Below are 16076 nucleotides of genomic sequence, written 5' to 3' on the forward strand. Positions count from 1 at the left end.
GGGTACAGGGCGGGGGGGGCCGGCTGAGGGGGGGGGCGGGTACAGGGCGGGGGGGGCCGGCTGAGGGGGGGGCCGGGTACAGGGCGGGGGGGGGCCGGCTGAGGGGGGGGGGCCGGGTACAGGGCGGGGGGGGGCCGGCTGAGGGGGGGGGCCGGGTACAGGGCGGGTGGGCTGGCTGAGGGGGGGGCCGGGTACAGGGCGGGGGGGCTGGCTGAGGGGGGGGGCCGGGTACAGGGCGGGGGGGCTGGCTGAGGGGGGGGGCCGGGTACAGGGCGGGGGGGCTGGCTGAGGGGGGGGGCCGGGTACAGGGCGGGGGGGCTGGCTGAGGGGGGGCCGGGTACAGGGCGGGGGGGCTGGCTGAGGGGGGGGGCCGGGTACAGGGCGGGGGGGCTGGCTGAGGGGGGGGGCCGGGTACAGGGCGGGGGGGCTGGCTGAGGGGGGGGCCGGGTACAGGGCGGGGGGGCTGGCTGAGGGGGGGGCCGGGTACAGGGCGGGGGGGCTGGCTGAGGGGGGGGGCCGGGTACAGGGCGGGGGGGCTGGCTGAGGGGGGGCCGGGTACAGGGCGGGGGGGCTGGCTGAGGGGGGGGCCGGGTACAGGGCGGGGGGGCTGTCTGAGGGGGGGGCCGGGTACAGGGCGGGGGGGGGGGCTGGCTGAGGGGGGGTGCCGGGTACAGGGCGGGGGGGGCTGGCTGAGGGGGGGTGCCGGGTACAGGGCGGGGGGGGCTGGCTGAGGGGGGGTGCCGGGTACAGGGCGGGGGGGGCTGGCTGAGGGGGGGTGCCGGGTACAGGGCGGGGGGGCTGGCTGAGGGGGGGTGCCGGGTACAGGGCGGGGGGGGCTGGCTGAGGGGGGGCCGGGTACAGGGCGGGGGGGCTGGCTGAGGGGGGTGCCGGGTACAGGGCGGGGGGGGCTGGCTGAGGGGGGGCCGGGTACAGGGCGGGGGGGGCTGGCTGAGGGGGGGCCGGGTACAGGGCGGGGGGGCTGGCTGAGGGGGGGCCGGGTACAGGGCGGGGGGGCTGGCTGAGGGGGGGGCCGGGTACAGGGCGGGGGGGCTGTCTGAGGGGGGGGCCGGGTACAGGGCGGGGGGGGGGGCTGGCTGAGGGGGGGTGCCGGGTACAGGGCGGGGGGGGCTGGCTGAGGGGGGGTGCCGGGTACAGGGCGGGGGGGGCTGGCTGAGGGGGGGTGCCGGGTACAGGGCGGGGGGGGCTGGCTGAGGGGGGGTGCCGGGTACAGGGCGGGGGGGGCTGGCTGAGGGGGGGTGCCGGGTACAGGGCGGGGGGGCTGGCTGAGGGGGGGTGCCGGGTACAGGGCGGGGGGGGCTGGCTGAGGGGGGGCCGGGTACAGGGCGGGGGGGCTGGCTGAGGGGGGTGCCGGGTACAGGGCGGGGGGGGCTGGCTGAGGGGGGGCCGGGTACAGGGCGGGGGGGGCTGGCTGAGGGGGGGCCGGGTACAGGGCGGGGGGGCTGGCTGAGGGGGGTGCCGGGTACAGGGCGGGGGGGGGGGCTGGCTGAGGGGGGCAGGGCGCGGAGCTCTGTGCGGGGCGGACCCGGTAGCGCTGTGGGGCCGAGGCCCGGCCCGGCCCGGGGGGTGCCGGCGGCGATACCGGCTCGGCGCGAGGAGAGGCCCCCCCCCAAGCTCCCGCACCTGGCGCGCGGCTCCAGCCCCCTTTGTCGCTCTGCGGGTTTCAAACGCGCGCAGCCGCCGCCGCGCCGTCTCGCCCGCGGGGCCTGCTGGGGGATGGAGTCCAGCCGGCGCGGCCTGGCGCAGAGAGCAACGGCCTCAGGACTACACTTCCCAGCACGCGGAGGGGCAGGCCGGCCTGCCATCCCATCGTGCCCCCGCGCCAATGGCCAGTGGCGGCGGCGAGGACTACGCCTCCCATGAGACACCGCGCGCAGCCATGTCGCGGGAGCGGTGGGAGGACAGGGCCCAGCGTTCCCAGCGTGCAGCCGCGAGGTGGGGGGGGGGGGTTCTCTTTCCCATGATACTCCGCGCGCGCAGCCATGGCGGACGAGTGACTACATTTCCCGTGAGGCCGCGCGCGATGGGCCTCATGGAGCTAAGCGTGGCGGCGCTGGAGAGGCGGGTCCGCGGTTGCCTGTGCGACTTGGGCTTCGAGATTTCGCCCCTCAAGGTACATAGGCCGCGGGGGGGGGGGGCTGCTATGGCCACCCCCAGACTCCTCCCCTCGTGGGCTGTGACATCACACCGGGGCTGTGACATCACGCACCCGCCCTGTGACATCACATCACCCTGCCAGCCAGGAGGGGAGGGGGGGGCAGCGGTTGCCGGATACGTTGTGTCATGGGGGGGCCCCAGTGGATCCGGGCTCCTACCTGGTGCTGCCTGCAGGCGCCCCACACGAGGCCGTGTCCTGGAGGGGTGAGGTGGGGGAACCAGTGGGACACGTGGTTCCACCCACACCCCATCCCCGCAGGCTGTATCCGCCAGTGCATGTTGTGACCCTGCCAGGAAACGATACGGCCCAGTTCCTGCCTCACCACGGCCAAAAAGGTAGCATTGCAGGGACGCGTCAACCCGCAAGATGTGGTAGGTTCTCACCCAGAAACCTTCACCAGTCTGTAACTCCTTTTCCTGAACTGCATTTTGCTGACCAGACATCACTGAGTTTGTCCCATATATCTTATAATGGAGATTGCCTAGCTCCTAGAAGTGGAAGGGACCTTGAAAGGTCATCAAGTCCAGTCCCCTGCCTTCTCAGCAGGACCAAGTACCATCCCTGATGGATTTTTGCCCCAAATGGCCTCTGCAAGGATTGAACTCACAACCCTGGGTTTAGCAGACCAATGCTCAAAGCATATCGATGCTTGTTTTTCCTTCACTTGTTCCCATTGATTATTTTTGTCTCGTTATATCTAATCCCACTATTGATGTTAGCTGGCAGGTGAAGTGCCTAGTATGCTTTAAAACTGGCACGAATGCCTTTTTCTAAAGGGCCTGATTCTGTGAGAAGCCACGTGCCTTTTGAAAGCTGCACCCAGTGCCATTAGTCCTACCATAAACAACAATCTGTCCCCTGGAGGATGTCTGAGAATTCCTAAGTGTGTTGCATCTTCACTCTTCCAGATTATTTCCAAAACCGCCTTGTTTTCTGTGTAGTGCATCATGGGACAGTATTTTATTTGTGGCAGTTGATACTGGTAGACTTTTGAGAGAGGCCATGTGCAATTTTTTAAATACGTAGGAAAATGTTCTCCATATATGCTGCAGTATGTGTAATTTTGTTGAAAGGAACAGGGAAATTAGAAGCTGAAAAATTCAGAGTAGTTGGCTGGAGAATAGCAAGAATGGGAGATAAAAACTGGAGGAAAGTGTGAGAAGGGATTATATAACTTCACAGATGAGCTACACAAAATGATAGTAATCAGATAATTGACTTCTGTTGAGATTAACATCAAACTGTATGACTTGAAAGTTAAATATTGACAATAGTCTAGAAACTGACCGCTATAAGAAGTAAAATCGTTATTGACCCAAGAATTAAATATTAACTTAGGCAAAGGTGAAACTAAGGTTTGCTGTCAGAGTCAGTGAATGTTGATCTTCAAGTTCAGTATGGGCCAACATACATTTTGAAAGCCTTCATCAGAAATCTCCTCCTTGAAACTATACATTTCTGAAACCAATCTTTTGTAAACTAATATTTTAGGAGAGATAATAGGGTACGTCTAGAGTACATTACTCTTTCAGGATACGGGAAGTATCCCGAAATAGCAACACCGCATCTTTAGAAGCACCTGCTATTTCCTGAAATAGCGCTTGCGCTATTCCGGCATCCCTTTAGGTAAGGGATTTGTCGGAATAGTGCCTCATTTTACAGTTTGGCGCTGTCTACACAAGTTAACTGATAAGCTCAGACCGTTTTCTTGGTTACACTTTCACATCCCTACTAGGTAGTTTGGCCTCCTGGACTGAGCAAAGACTAGGAGGTGATAGGTACACTTCAGATCAAGCTTTTTTTTTCTAATGATGTGGTGACATCCCTTGACTTCCTCAGTTTCTTAACTGTGAAATGGGAATGGGAATTGTTTCCCTTCCTTTGGTGTTGTATTAATGTTTGTGTAGCTCTCAGAAGCATGTAAAGCAATTCATGCATGCTAGAGATTGTACTCTCATTAACTTTGTATGTTGTTTACTATATGAGAGCACCTCATAAAATGTGCTGAGTGTCTCTTGAGAAGGTCCTTTGCATTCTTAGCTTGCACAGGCTTCAGTTGACTAAACACTGGCCCAGTCCTGCTTTCAGGAAAGCCAACAGAAAGATTTGTGCTCGCTTTAGGGGGCATTCGAGCCTGTCTATGGGAGTACTAGTGCAGGGCCATAGCTACTAAGAGACAGTAGATGGCGCTGCCATGGCCTCGCCAAGTTTTTAGCACTGAACAGAAGAAATAGCTCTTCTGTCTCTATCTCTACCTCTAGGTTCAAAGGGACTGCTCCTTGTAAAGTTCATGTTTGCAGGTCCTGGGCCTGACAATGCAAGGAATTGCACGGGGTCTTATCACAATTTTTCTGGGGAACTTGAAGACCTTCCTTAGACAGAAAATTATATACCCTTTCCTATGCCTCCATCTGCAACCAGGAGTAATGATCTGCAGATTATAACCTAGATGCCTACAGAAGCATGCTGCATGGCTAATCATGCAGTTTTAATTTATTATTATTGTAAAAACTCAAACATACAAGATGTCTATATGTGGGATGGTCCCTATTGCTTCCTGATGAAAAACTCCACATAGTATATTAAAAATATAGTTCTCCAAAAAACATATTAAGGGACAGTAAATATTGGCCTTTAAGATCTCCCAGGAGGCAAAACTGCAAGACACTTATGAAATCATAGGGGCCTGTAAGAGAGAATAAATGTGCCTTGTGTATTCAAGTTGTATAGCCTGCTGTTCATCGATTAGGCTAGGATTTTTTGAGTTATTACCTGGCTGTGTTCAGCACTCCTGGGGCTGAGTCTCTCTTCTCCTGCTCACATCTCCCTGCTGTCTTGGCTTGATCTGCTCCCTAATTTCTCATACTGTCAGCTGGGATGCATTATGACACATCCAGCCATGAAGGTAACTCTTGAAATCTGGGAGCGTCATAATGTGTGTGATGCACCTAATGTTCCGCTGAGGGATTACTGGGCTGTTGGGAGCATCATGTCGTTTTTCTTCACAAATAAATGTTTATGCCTGGAGAAGAAAAAGAATGTGGCCTCTCACGTGACTGAACAGAAATATGGATTTCTTTCCAGCAGTCTGCCATGGCTCTTATGACATCACAAGGGGCAGGGTGAGTGTGTGGGACTGAGCACACTAATTTGATCCTTGTAAAATCCATTCTTGACAAAAAGGAGAGGCCGCAAAAGACAAGGAGCAACCAAACAGTGAGGGACTAATAACAAAATACAACAAAAACAAGGAGTTCAGTGCCTCCAGAGTCCATGTTGTTTTTGCTGAAACAGACTAACACAGCTACCTCTCTAAAACACAACACAACACAAAAAAACCCCACACCCATCCAAGAACAGGAATCAGATCAGAGGGTCCAAAGAAAGGATCCAGAGGGGACACCAATCAGAGAATCCCAGATAGTATCCACTACTCCTTCCAGAGAGGCAGTGGAGTCTACGCAGAATAGCTTGGTTCCAACACATGAATGGAAAAGTGCCAGGAAATATGCTCCGCAATGCCCCCATCCCGCCTCCTATTATGTTAGTTTCTCATCACTTATAGTACACTGGCTTGAGGCCCCACTTTCCCCCAGACCAGGCCCAGGGAGCACCAACAGGAGACCTGTGTGCCTCCTCCCCTCCCCCTTACCCCCGGACTTCGCACCCCCAGCCTACCTCTGCACCCTGCCTTCCACCAAGACCCTGCACCCCCACCACCAGCCTGTTCTCTAGCAGTCCCCTCCCACACACTGAATCCCTCATTTTGGTCCCATCCCAGAGTCTAGGGGGCCCCACAAAATGTACTAGCCCTACGCCCCTAGAAGAGTTAATCCAGACTTGGTGAGTGTCCCTTTTTTCTCCTTGCTTTTCAGTTGGTGGCCAGATCAGTGAGGTCTTCTGTTTTGTTTGTTTTTCCCCAAGCTTGTGTGTGGCTCCTGACTGACTTTTCTGTGGGTCAGTGACCCTGGACTAAAAAAATGTTCTCCACAGCAGCGTTCCTTGACTTGCACGGGGGGTAGTGCCTTCTGGGATCTAGCCTTCTGCACATCTATGGTACATATGAAGATGGGCAGCAGTCTCTTTCATCTTTATGAAATTCTGCGCAGCCACAGTGGGATAAAATCGAGGTGTCTTTTCTCTAAGGGATGTTTGTCTTTATTTGCCGAAGGTTGGGTGGTACAATGCTGTTCTTCAGCCATCCTTTCACCTCCAGTACTCTGAGGACACGCTCGCATTCGTTGTCCTCAGCACCCCTTCAATGTTTGACAAGGCCTTTAAACCCTTCGTGAACAAACAGCTGCTGAAAAAAATGAATGACCCAGTGGATCAATGTGTTTCTTATCATCTGTCCCTTGTGAAGGAGGTAAGAACTCGCATGCAGCCTCTGTTATCGTGGTAATCTTTATATGTACATGGTGCTCTATGGGCATGGATTGAAAAGAAAAGCTGTTGTTGGATGAGTTCAGGTGTTGGAGGGGCGGGACTGGTGATGCAGCCGTGTGGTTGAAGGTTGTTCACTGGATCATACAAGGTCAGCCTGGGTCTGCCCCACCAGAAGGGAATGGACCAGAAGGAGTTAGGAGTGGAAGCTTCAAAAAGCTCAAGGCAGGAGTCCGAGATCTTGGAGAGGGCCCTCCACCACCCTTCTCCATGCAGTCCTGCCCTCATTCCACCCCTTTCACCTGTGACTCTACCCACTGCCCCACCCTTTCTGCCCCTTCCCCAGGGCCAGATCTTGTTTCACCCAGGGTCTCCCCCATTTCACACCCCACTGCAGCCCCGCCACCCCTTTCTGCCCCTTGCCTCCACTTCAGCCCCATAACCAGAGGAGCACTGTCCCTGTGCCAGAGCCCACGGGCTGCAGCGGGGAGTGAGAACGTCTCCAGTTCCAGGCCCCTGACTCGTCATAGCTTCTGCCAGGGATGGATTGGAGGCTGTAAGGCATGGGGGTGGCTTCCCCTGTCCCATGGTTTGGGTCTTCCCCTGCCCACCCAGTGCTGCTGCCATCGGGGATTAGGGAGTGGGGGCTTCCCGTGCCTGGTGCTGCTGCCATGGAATCAGTTTGGGGCACGAGGGTTTCCCCATCCGCCTGCCTGGTGGCCAGTATTCTGGGGTTCAACTGCTGGTTTTTTGGGGGCCCACCCACCCACTCTGATTGGCAAACACCCTGGGACACAGGCCCCACGACCCTTGTGGCTAATTTGCCACTGACATCACTGGGCTTTGGAACAGTCCCTTAGTGGAGATCATCCTGCTGAACATATCATGCAAGTATATAAATAAATACCTCCATAAATACAGCAGGGAACTTGCTGACAGAGGTCATCAGAGCCTTTCTTTCGACTTCCACACCCACTGCACACCCCAATCAAGACATTGTAAATCCTCAGAACTACATAGGCAACACCCCACGTTATGACTTCAGAGATCAAGGAGTGCCAGAAGATTTCAGGATGGAGATTTACAAAAATAATTTAAAACTTTCCTGCTAAATATCGCTAATTAATCATATTGCAGGGGTTGTTCATCAGTATCTTTAAATGTAATTCAGTGATACAGTACTGGAAGACTGCAGGTCTTACTCTATAATCCTTGTCACCTTAATCCTCCATTTTTGGGATGCTAGCATTTCCGCTGCAGAAGCTAACTTAATTTCAGGTGAGCCCAGGGATTTAGATTTCTATTTTTCCTGCAATTCACCCTGATCAGCTTAGCAAGTCTGACTTCAATGCAGCTTGTAGACCTATTCTTGGAGGGCAATGACAGTGTTAATCAGTGACCAGCTCTCCTCAATAAAGCGGAGTATTTGATCAGAACAACAGCAATAAAGCATAGAAAGCTTTACAGAGAAAACAGGACAGATGTGTAATGGCTTACACGCACACTTACCAGGTGTCTACCACATAAGACCTTGGTAGATTTCAAAGTATTTAGTTCAGACTTTTTCTGTCCCTTGTCTCCTATCAGTTCCTGGATGTAGTGAGAATGACCACTCCCCTTGAGAGGCTGGTTACAGCTATTCTCATTTCTTTGTTTGCTAGCCACCTTCAATCATTTATACCAGGATATGTCATTCCCCCAGGGCGGCCTCTCCAGATTTGTTTACTTGCCCAAGGATTTGCATTAATTGCCCTCCAGTGATTTTAGTTCCTCTAGATTAGAAACTCCTGCCATTTCCATGCCCCCAGCTCAGACAAGTACATATTTATAAAGCTAATAGTATCTTTGCATATGCTTACACTATAGTTCAAGTTCACAGGTTGATAGTTCAGTTCACCTGGCTGATAGTTTGTTCATGCTTTTGTGAGGTCTGACCTGCTACTGCATTGCTTGTTCTGATTTAAAGAAGCTATTAATCCCATGCCTGGTAGGTTACAATACAAGGTAAGAGGGGATACTGAATCATAGATAACTTTTCATAAAAGGGGGCAGGGGGCTGGACTTGATGACCTCCTGAGGTCTCTTCCAGTTCTAGGATTCTATGTTTCTATTAAAAAAATAAAATCAGTCAGAAGTTTCCCAGTTCTCTGGTGTCCACTAGATGTACTGAGCTCTATTCTGGGAAGGGACAAGGAGAGGGACATACGAACTAACTCACTTATAAGTGAATGAAACTCATTAGTAATGCACTTGTCACTATAGGGTCGGAAAGGGAGAGAGAGTGCTTCAAATTCATGCTTTTCAGTAATTCTGGGTCGATACTTTTCTTTCTCCAGAATCTTTCTGATCAGAGGATGGATGTTATCTATGATTATGAGATCCTGCCAAACAGGAAGCCCAAGTTTCTGGCACAAACAGCTGCCCATGTGGCCGGAGCAGCATACTACTACCAGAGGAAGGATGTGAAGTGTGATCCCTGGGGAGAAAAGGTGAGATACAAACTACAGCCCAAAGAACCTCTCTGAAGCAACAGAATGTGCTTCAAGAAAGATGTGGAGAAATTGGAAAGGGTACAGAGAAGAGCGACAAGAATGATTAAAGGTTTAGAGAACATGACCTATGAAGCCAGGCTTCATGAACTGGGCTTGTTTAGTTTGGAAAAAAGAAGATTAAGGGGGGACATGAGAGCGGTTTTCAAATATCTAAAAGGGTGTCACAAGGAGGAAGGAGAAAATTTGTTCCTCTTGGTTTCTGAGGACAGGACAAGGAGTAATGGGCTTAAAGTGCAGCAGGGGAGGTTTAGATTGGACATTAGGAAAAAATTCCTAACTGTCAGGGTGGTCAAATATTGGAATAAATTGCCAAGGGAGGTGGTGGAATCTCCCTCTCTGGAGATATTTAAGAACAGGTTAGATAGACATCTGTCAGGGATGGTGTAGACGGAGCTTGGCCCTGCCTTGAGGGAGGGGGGCTGGACTCGATGACCTCTCGAGGTCCCTTCCAGTCCTATTATTCTATGATTCTATGAATGTAAAACTTCTATTGACTCACTGATTTCTTCTTCGGGGAGATGATGACGTGCAAATGATAGTTATTTGAAATATGTCTACTAAGGAATTGGGTAATTCTTTGGAGTGGGACAATGGGCATAACTAGGTGAGAAGAGATTAAATTGAGTAGAGGAAAATGTAGGCTAAATTGGAGGGGAAATGTCCTGATTAATGAGATTTATTAACTTCCAAGGGAAAAAGAGGAAGACCAATTTCTTGGGACATCTAAATCTAGATTAGACAAAAGCACAGGGAAATGTGGCATAGGGAAAAATCCAGGTGGAGGACAGAAGTGATGGATTAGAGAACCAGATAGGTCTTTTCCATTTATCTGGGTTAAATCCTGCAATCCTTAGTGCAAGTTTTACTTGAGTGTCTTCAATTTTTTTATTTTGGAATTCTGACAAGAGGCTCACAAGATCCACTTTCCAGCACATCATGTTTGGAGGATGTGAGCAGAGGGCTATGTCCGCATGCATGTGCATGAACAAAATAAGGGGAATCAAATCTAGCATGCTTCCAAGTATAAGGAGGAAAATCATCTTTCTTGCTCGTACTGAGCTTCATGAGTTGGTTGTGTGCATTAGAGGTTCTCTCCAAGTGCCAGAAACTAGGCACTGCTAGAGACAGGCTACCCCCGGAAATAAAACAGCAACTCTCATACCAGTTCTCTTTCTTTTCAGAAGATCTATGGTGTTTGTATTCATCCCCAATACGGAGGCTGGTTTGCTATCCGAGGTCTTCTCATATTCCCAGATGTTCAGGTGCCATTCCTGGAGCAAGTTGCCCCTGTTGATTGTGTGGCCTCAGAGGAGAAGCGAATAGAGCTGCTGGAGAAGTTCAATTTCCACTGGCGGGACTGGAGCTACAGGGACATCATTGAAGTGAAGGAACGATACTCAGAGGAGCAGAGAGCCTACTTTGGAGCTCCTCCAGCGGAAAGATTCAAATTGCTAGAACTGCAAGGAGTTGTCCAGAAAAGTGCATTTTACTGAGTAATGTGGTTCTGAGTATGGGGCAAGGAATGAACAGAGGGCAGCTCACAGATGCCCTCATCCTTCATAGCGGTGATGAAGGGGTATGTGATGGTTCAGTGATGGCAGATTCCATATGCTCCATCTCAATCCATAAGCCTACCTCATAGATCAAGATGCTGGGGTTTGTAGTCTGGCCACGTATTTATAGAGAAAGATGGTTACAGTCTGCTCCATGTTATAGCTGATTAGGGATATATCCCTCTGGCTCCTTGTATGTTACCATTTCTCCTTGAAGCTGGGAAATCCAGTCTGCTTTTTAGAAACACTAATTATTTGTGTTCTAGTCAGACTTACTTTTTAAAAAAAGGTTATTATTATTCTATTTAATAACAAGGATTTACTGAATTGTCTACAACCAACATGTGAAATCACTTGCCTTTTTGAGAGGACAGACTTTTTCAAACACTTTATTCTGCGATGCAGTCTCTCAGAGGATTGAATGTTTTAAAAGACACTTATTTTCAAATCTAGTCTCTTTCACTCAAACTAGGAAAAGTAGCTGGTTTAACTTGATTGAAAACCCCTCTTACTGCCACTCCCCCCATCACAAACAGACCAAAACACTAAACACTGATGTAGACCGTTCTACACGCTTAGTCTGATGTTCGGATCGTGTTTCAGCTGTAACTTGACACGGTCAAATGATGCTAAAGCAATTGTGCTGTGTCTGTGCAGAATGGGCTTTTCAATCAAGATCAAGTTAAGCTAAAGTTCAAGCTTTTCAGGTTTTTGCTACTGCCACATTGTGTGAGAGGGGAAAAAGCTGAGATGGAAAAGTGAATGAGAAGGTAAATCTGCAAAGCTGATCATAGGTGAAGTGCTGATAAAAGTAGAGTAAACCTGCTGAAAAGGAGAGATTTTGATTTTCTCTGATCTTTCTCTTACAGTGATCAGAGGTGTTAGATCAGCAGTTCCCAACCACCAGGCCGCTGTTGGGCTGTGGACCTCTGGCTGCTGGACCATGGAGGCTCTGGGGGCTGGGGTACACTGCTCTCCCCCTAGCTGTTAGGAAAGGCATGATCTGCCCTGCCTCTCAGTCAACCGGCACCAGGCAGGAGCAGGGTCTCCTTCCAGCCATGGAAGAGCGCTTCGCTACACGGTGAGAGGGCCATACAGAGCTGCTCCGCACAACCCTCCTGCCGTGCTGGGAAGCGCTTTTCCGCCGCTGGGAGGGGACCCTGCGCTGTGTGGCCCCCCCCCGCCACGCAGCAAACTGCTCTTCTGCAGAGCTAGGTGGGGGGGGGAGGCACTGGGGACTTCAGGAGCAGGGCTAGTGCTGGGGTGCTCTTGAGGCTGAGCTAGCAGTGGGGGGCTATTGGGGCAGGGCTGGCACTGGAGGGCTCTGGGGATGGGGCTAATATTGGGGACTGGCACTGGGGGAGATTCTAGGCGGGGATTGGTTGCAGTGGGGCTCTAGAAACAGGAGACTGGCACTGGGGGCCTGGTGGGGGGGGCTTTAAGGGATGGGGGCTGGCACTGAGATGTTTGGGATGGGGGGCTGGCACTGGGGGACTCTGAGGATGGGAGGCAAGCACAGGGTGGGTTGGCTGTAGGGGACTTGGGTCAGTGCCTGGCAGTGGAGGGGTGGGGGGCTCTAGGAGTTAGGGTTGGCTCTGGGGGGCTGGGCTTTTGGTGGACTGACAATGTTCACCAATGACTTGGATCACTAGGTAAGATGTCTTTCAGGGACTGATTTAGCTAGAAATCATTTATGAGGCCAGAATCTTGTATGGTAAATTCACAATTAATGATGCAACTTGAAAGGCTAACTTCTTGGGCTCAATCCTTCAAGGTGTGCTGACCACCTTCGCCTTTTGTTGACGTAAGAAGGAACATGGAAGTAACCTACACCTTGCAGAGTCAAGCCCCTAGTTTGTAATTTGTTCTGTAGTTCTGTACTGCTTACTGTTTGGAGCCCAAGGCCTAAGTTGTCCTCAGTAGAAAACTTTGTCATAGATCAGAATGAGTTTTATTCTAAATAGAGCAGTCAGCATGCTCACCTGCTAGGTTGCTTGGATCAGAAAGTTCTCTGTCTTTCCAGCTCATCTTGCTTCTGTGTTACTCTTCTTTCTGAGGCCTTCCACCCAGGTCATGCACAGCCGATATTTAATGTATTCTGTCAGGATTAGGGATATAAGCAACTAGTTGAGTTCACTACTCGACTACTTGTTTACCCTCCCCCCCCTTGCTACCTCTGATACAGAGGCAGCAAGGGGAGGAGCAGGAGCCAGTGCTGGTGGGGAGCCAACTTAAAATGCAGAGCTGCAGCAGTCCCGGACCCGACGCGAGTTCGGACTGCTCAGTCCCAACTTGCATTGGGTCCAAGACCTACCCCTGGTGTAGCTCTATAGTTTAAATGTAGTAGGAGCTGGGCTGCCTGTGCGCCTGGCTCCTACTACATTTAAACTGCAGAGCTGCAGTAGGGATAGCTCCTGGACCTGGTGTGAGCTGGGACAGAGCACCTCCCCTTATCAACTAATCGTGTAGTTGATACAAATTGTATTGATTACATGATTAGCCATTTACTTGCTACTTAACATCCACAGTCAGGATCTTCTGCTCACCCTAGGTCCTCTCATGGCAGTGCTAGACGCTTCAATGCTTCTCTGCCCTTCTTCACGCAGCCTAGAAGAGTTGGATCCTTCTACTTCCCAGCAGTGTCTGCTTTATCAGTCATTTTAGTTCAGTGATTGTGAGCTTTGCCTACAGTCACCTGGTTACAAATCAAATCCTTACTCATATTGAAGAGGAGGATTAGATTCAAGTGTGTGTCAAAGGCATAGTCATAATGAGGAGCCCTGCCAATTTCAGGGCTCAGGTTGAACAGCCCAGGTGGACAAAGTCTGGGGGTGGGAGACAGGGACTCCCAAGTTCTAATCACAGTGTTCTGCCATCAGCTTTCTTGCACAAGACAAATCACTTTACCTTCCTATACCTGTCTTCCCCAGCCATTCATTTGGGAAACATCCCAAGTCGTTCCCAAGATGACCATTAATCTTCAGTAATGAAGATTAACACTAATTGTTGAAATGATACTCACCTCAAGTAACATTTGAGACAGTAACATACTGAAGCACATAGTTTAGCAGAGCCCGTAAGTGAATGCTGTTAATATAATTTGCTTTACGGGCATTTATTATAACACTAATTTCTTTTAAGTTCATAGTGCTTAAGATTGGAATTGCAAATAAGTTCTTGGTCAGTTTTTTGCATACTTGGTGTAGGCCGAGATCACAAACTATTGTTTGCCTTGTCTTCTGCCTTAGGCCCTTCATTGATTCTCCACAAGAAAAACAAGGACAGGTTTAGTGGCTGTAGTTGACTGTTACAAAATAATTCTAGATATTCTTTCTGGTGAGCTTCAGGAGACACTAGAAGCACCTTGGAATCATTCTGCATATTTGAGGTTATAGTTATATTAATATATATTTGCATATGTCAGAGAGCAATTTGACTGTTACTAATCGTGTGGTCGTGGGATTATGAGTATTTATTTAAATTCTACATTTTTTACTTCGGAGTTACTTCTGATTGAACTGTTACAAATGCTCCTTCTATTTGTTGATTGCCATAAAACTGAAATATAATGGTAATAATGGCTCATATTAAAGAGCCGTTACTAATTCAGACCACTCAACTGGAATAATATACAACGGATTTAGATAAATTTACCACTTTGTGATCAGGCTTTGGTTTATTGATCGAGTTGTTATCCCTTTGCCCATGTTGAAAACTTTGTGTTGAATATAACTAATTAAATGTTAATGCTATTCTATTCATCTGTATTTTGCTTTTTGTAACTTATTTATCACTATATTTTGTTTAAGTTAATGAAATTTAGAAATGTCTAAATAGTCGTCCTGAGTATTGAGTGTACTTTGATGTAAGCAACATGATAGTGAATTTGTTGGGGAGCTTGAGATGCTTAACCGAGAACTGACCATTGTGATTTTAACACACTGAAAATATTTACACATCTGAAGCAAACAGTTTTTGCATGTGAAAGATGAAAGGAGTTGGAATGCAGGCAAGGTATGACAACTAGGGATGTTAAATGTCGATTAATTGGAATTTCCATCGACTACTCGATAAGTCAATAAGGGGGGCACTCTACTGTGCCTCTGCCTTTGAAATGTACAAGAGCTGCCCAGGACTTTTGTACAGTTCAAAGGGAGAGGCGCGGGATCCCCCACTGCTGAGCCTCTCCCTTTGAAATGTACATTTCAAAGGGAGAGGCACGGAAGTGGGAACCCCATGCCAGCGGGACCACTTCAGTCCCGCTAGCGTGGGTTCCCCGCTGCACCTCTGCCTGCCCTGCCCTCTGTGTAGATGGTGCTGGGGCGGAGCCATCTTTTAAGCTGGCTTCCCCCAGCACCGGCTCTTGGTACCCCCCCTTGGTACCTCTGTAACAGAGCCAGCAAGCGACTAGTCGACTAGTCACATCCCTAACAATAACAGGCACAGAGTTTAAAAAACAACAACAAAAACAGTTTTTCAGGGGTATAGTAAGGCATAGTGGCCACCCTCAGAGGCTGAGGGAGTAGTACACACTCTCCGGTGGTTCTCTTCCACAAAAACTTGCACAAAAGCATGTCCACACCTCAAAAGCTATGTGCTTTTGCGCAAGAGAGCATCCACACTGCATGGATACTCTTGCACAAGAAAGTTCTGATTGCCGTTAGAATGGCTACCAGAGCATCTGTGCTTTTTCTGATCATCTCTTTTTGCCCAAGAAACCCTTGCAGAGCATCCACACATGCCTTTTTGCACAAGAGCTGTAGCGCAAAAAGGAGTTAATTCCTCATGGGGAGAGGAATAACTATACGGGCAAAAGCCCTCTGTCCTGTCAATGTACTGGTTTGGTTTGGATTTTTTGCGCAAAACGCGCTTGAGGTGTGGACGCTCTGCCGATTTGTTTTTGCACAAAAACCTTGTAGTGTACACATAGCCTAAGGGTAAAAAGCTTGTCTTTGCTTTCTCATGGGCTTGAACTCCCCTCTCCCTATGTGAAACAACCTCCTCCTGGAACAGTCTAAGGACTAACATAAATTTCACCATCACCAAACGCTCCCAAGTGCCAGGTGCATCCCATTGCTTCAAATAACAAACCTACTACACATACTGGGACTACAAAACACTTTTCCTCCTGCTTCAGGCAAGAAATTAGAATTAGAACATTGCATATTTTGTTTCAATGTTGATACAGGTTTAATTTCACTTGTGGGAATGTGAGTTGTTTAGGGCTGACCTGTTTTGGGTGGTTGTTTTTTTTAATTAGAAGTGGAGTTTTTAATTGAGATTTGCTGGATTGTAATGTCTGACATTCAATACAGGTTTTGACATTCAAAAAACAACAGCAACTTCACCCAAAACAACACGGTCACTAAAAAAAAAACCCTTTTAACCTCATCAAAACAAATCCGTACCCAT

At 50.1% G+C, this 16076-nt stretch overlaps 2 protein-coding genes across 12 annotated transcripts in view; one reads left to right on the forward strand and one right to left on the reverse strand.

Moving 5' to 3' along the window:
• The window catches only part of LOC102453128 (uncharacterized), a 23365-nt gene extending 18280 nt beyond the window's left edge, over positions 1-5085 (reverse strand). For 2 of the 8 annotated variants that reach the window (XM_075935875.1, XM_075935872.1), the window contains exon 1: positions 1642-1778. The gene's annotated coding sequence lies outside the window, so the exon portion shown is untranslated. Of the gene's footprint in view, positions 1-1543; positions 1615-1641; positions 1779-4948 lie in introns of those variants that run through there. The other 6 variants (XM_006117316.4, XM_025181782.2, XM_025181781.2 and 3 more) reach the window with 6 other exon arrangements.
• Positions 1708-16076, forward strand: part of MMACHC (metabolism of cobalamin associated C) — a 21749-nt gene continuing 7380 nt past the window's right edge. The window contains exons 1-4 of one of the 4 annotated variants that reach the window (XR_012905826.1): positions 1708-2131; positions 6348-6542; positions 8896-9048; positions 10293-10687. Coding sequence is in view for 3 of the 4 variants with exons in the window: in XM_075935877.1 (XP_075791992.1) it covers positions 1844-2131; positions 6348-6542; positions 8896-9048; positions 10293-10604 (948 nt within the window). In the remaining variant the exon portion in view is untranslated. Of the gene's footprint in view, positions 2132-5167; positions 5299-6347; positions 6543-8895; positions 9049-10292; positions 11002-16076 lie in introns of those variants that run through there. The other 3 variants (XM_075935877.1, XM_075935878.1, XM_025181783.2) reach the window with 3 other exon arrangements.

Source organism: Pelodiscus sinensis, chromosome 9 (genome assembly GCF_049634645.1).
Source record: "Pelodiscus sinensis isolate JC-2024 chromosome 9, ASM4963464v1, whole genome shotgun sequence".
Classification (NCBI taxonomy): domain Eukaryota; kingdom Metazoa; phylum Chordata; order Testudines; family Trionychidae; genus Pelodiscus; species Pelodiscus sinensis.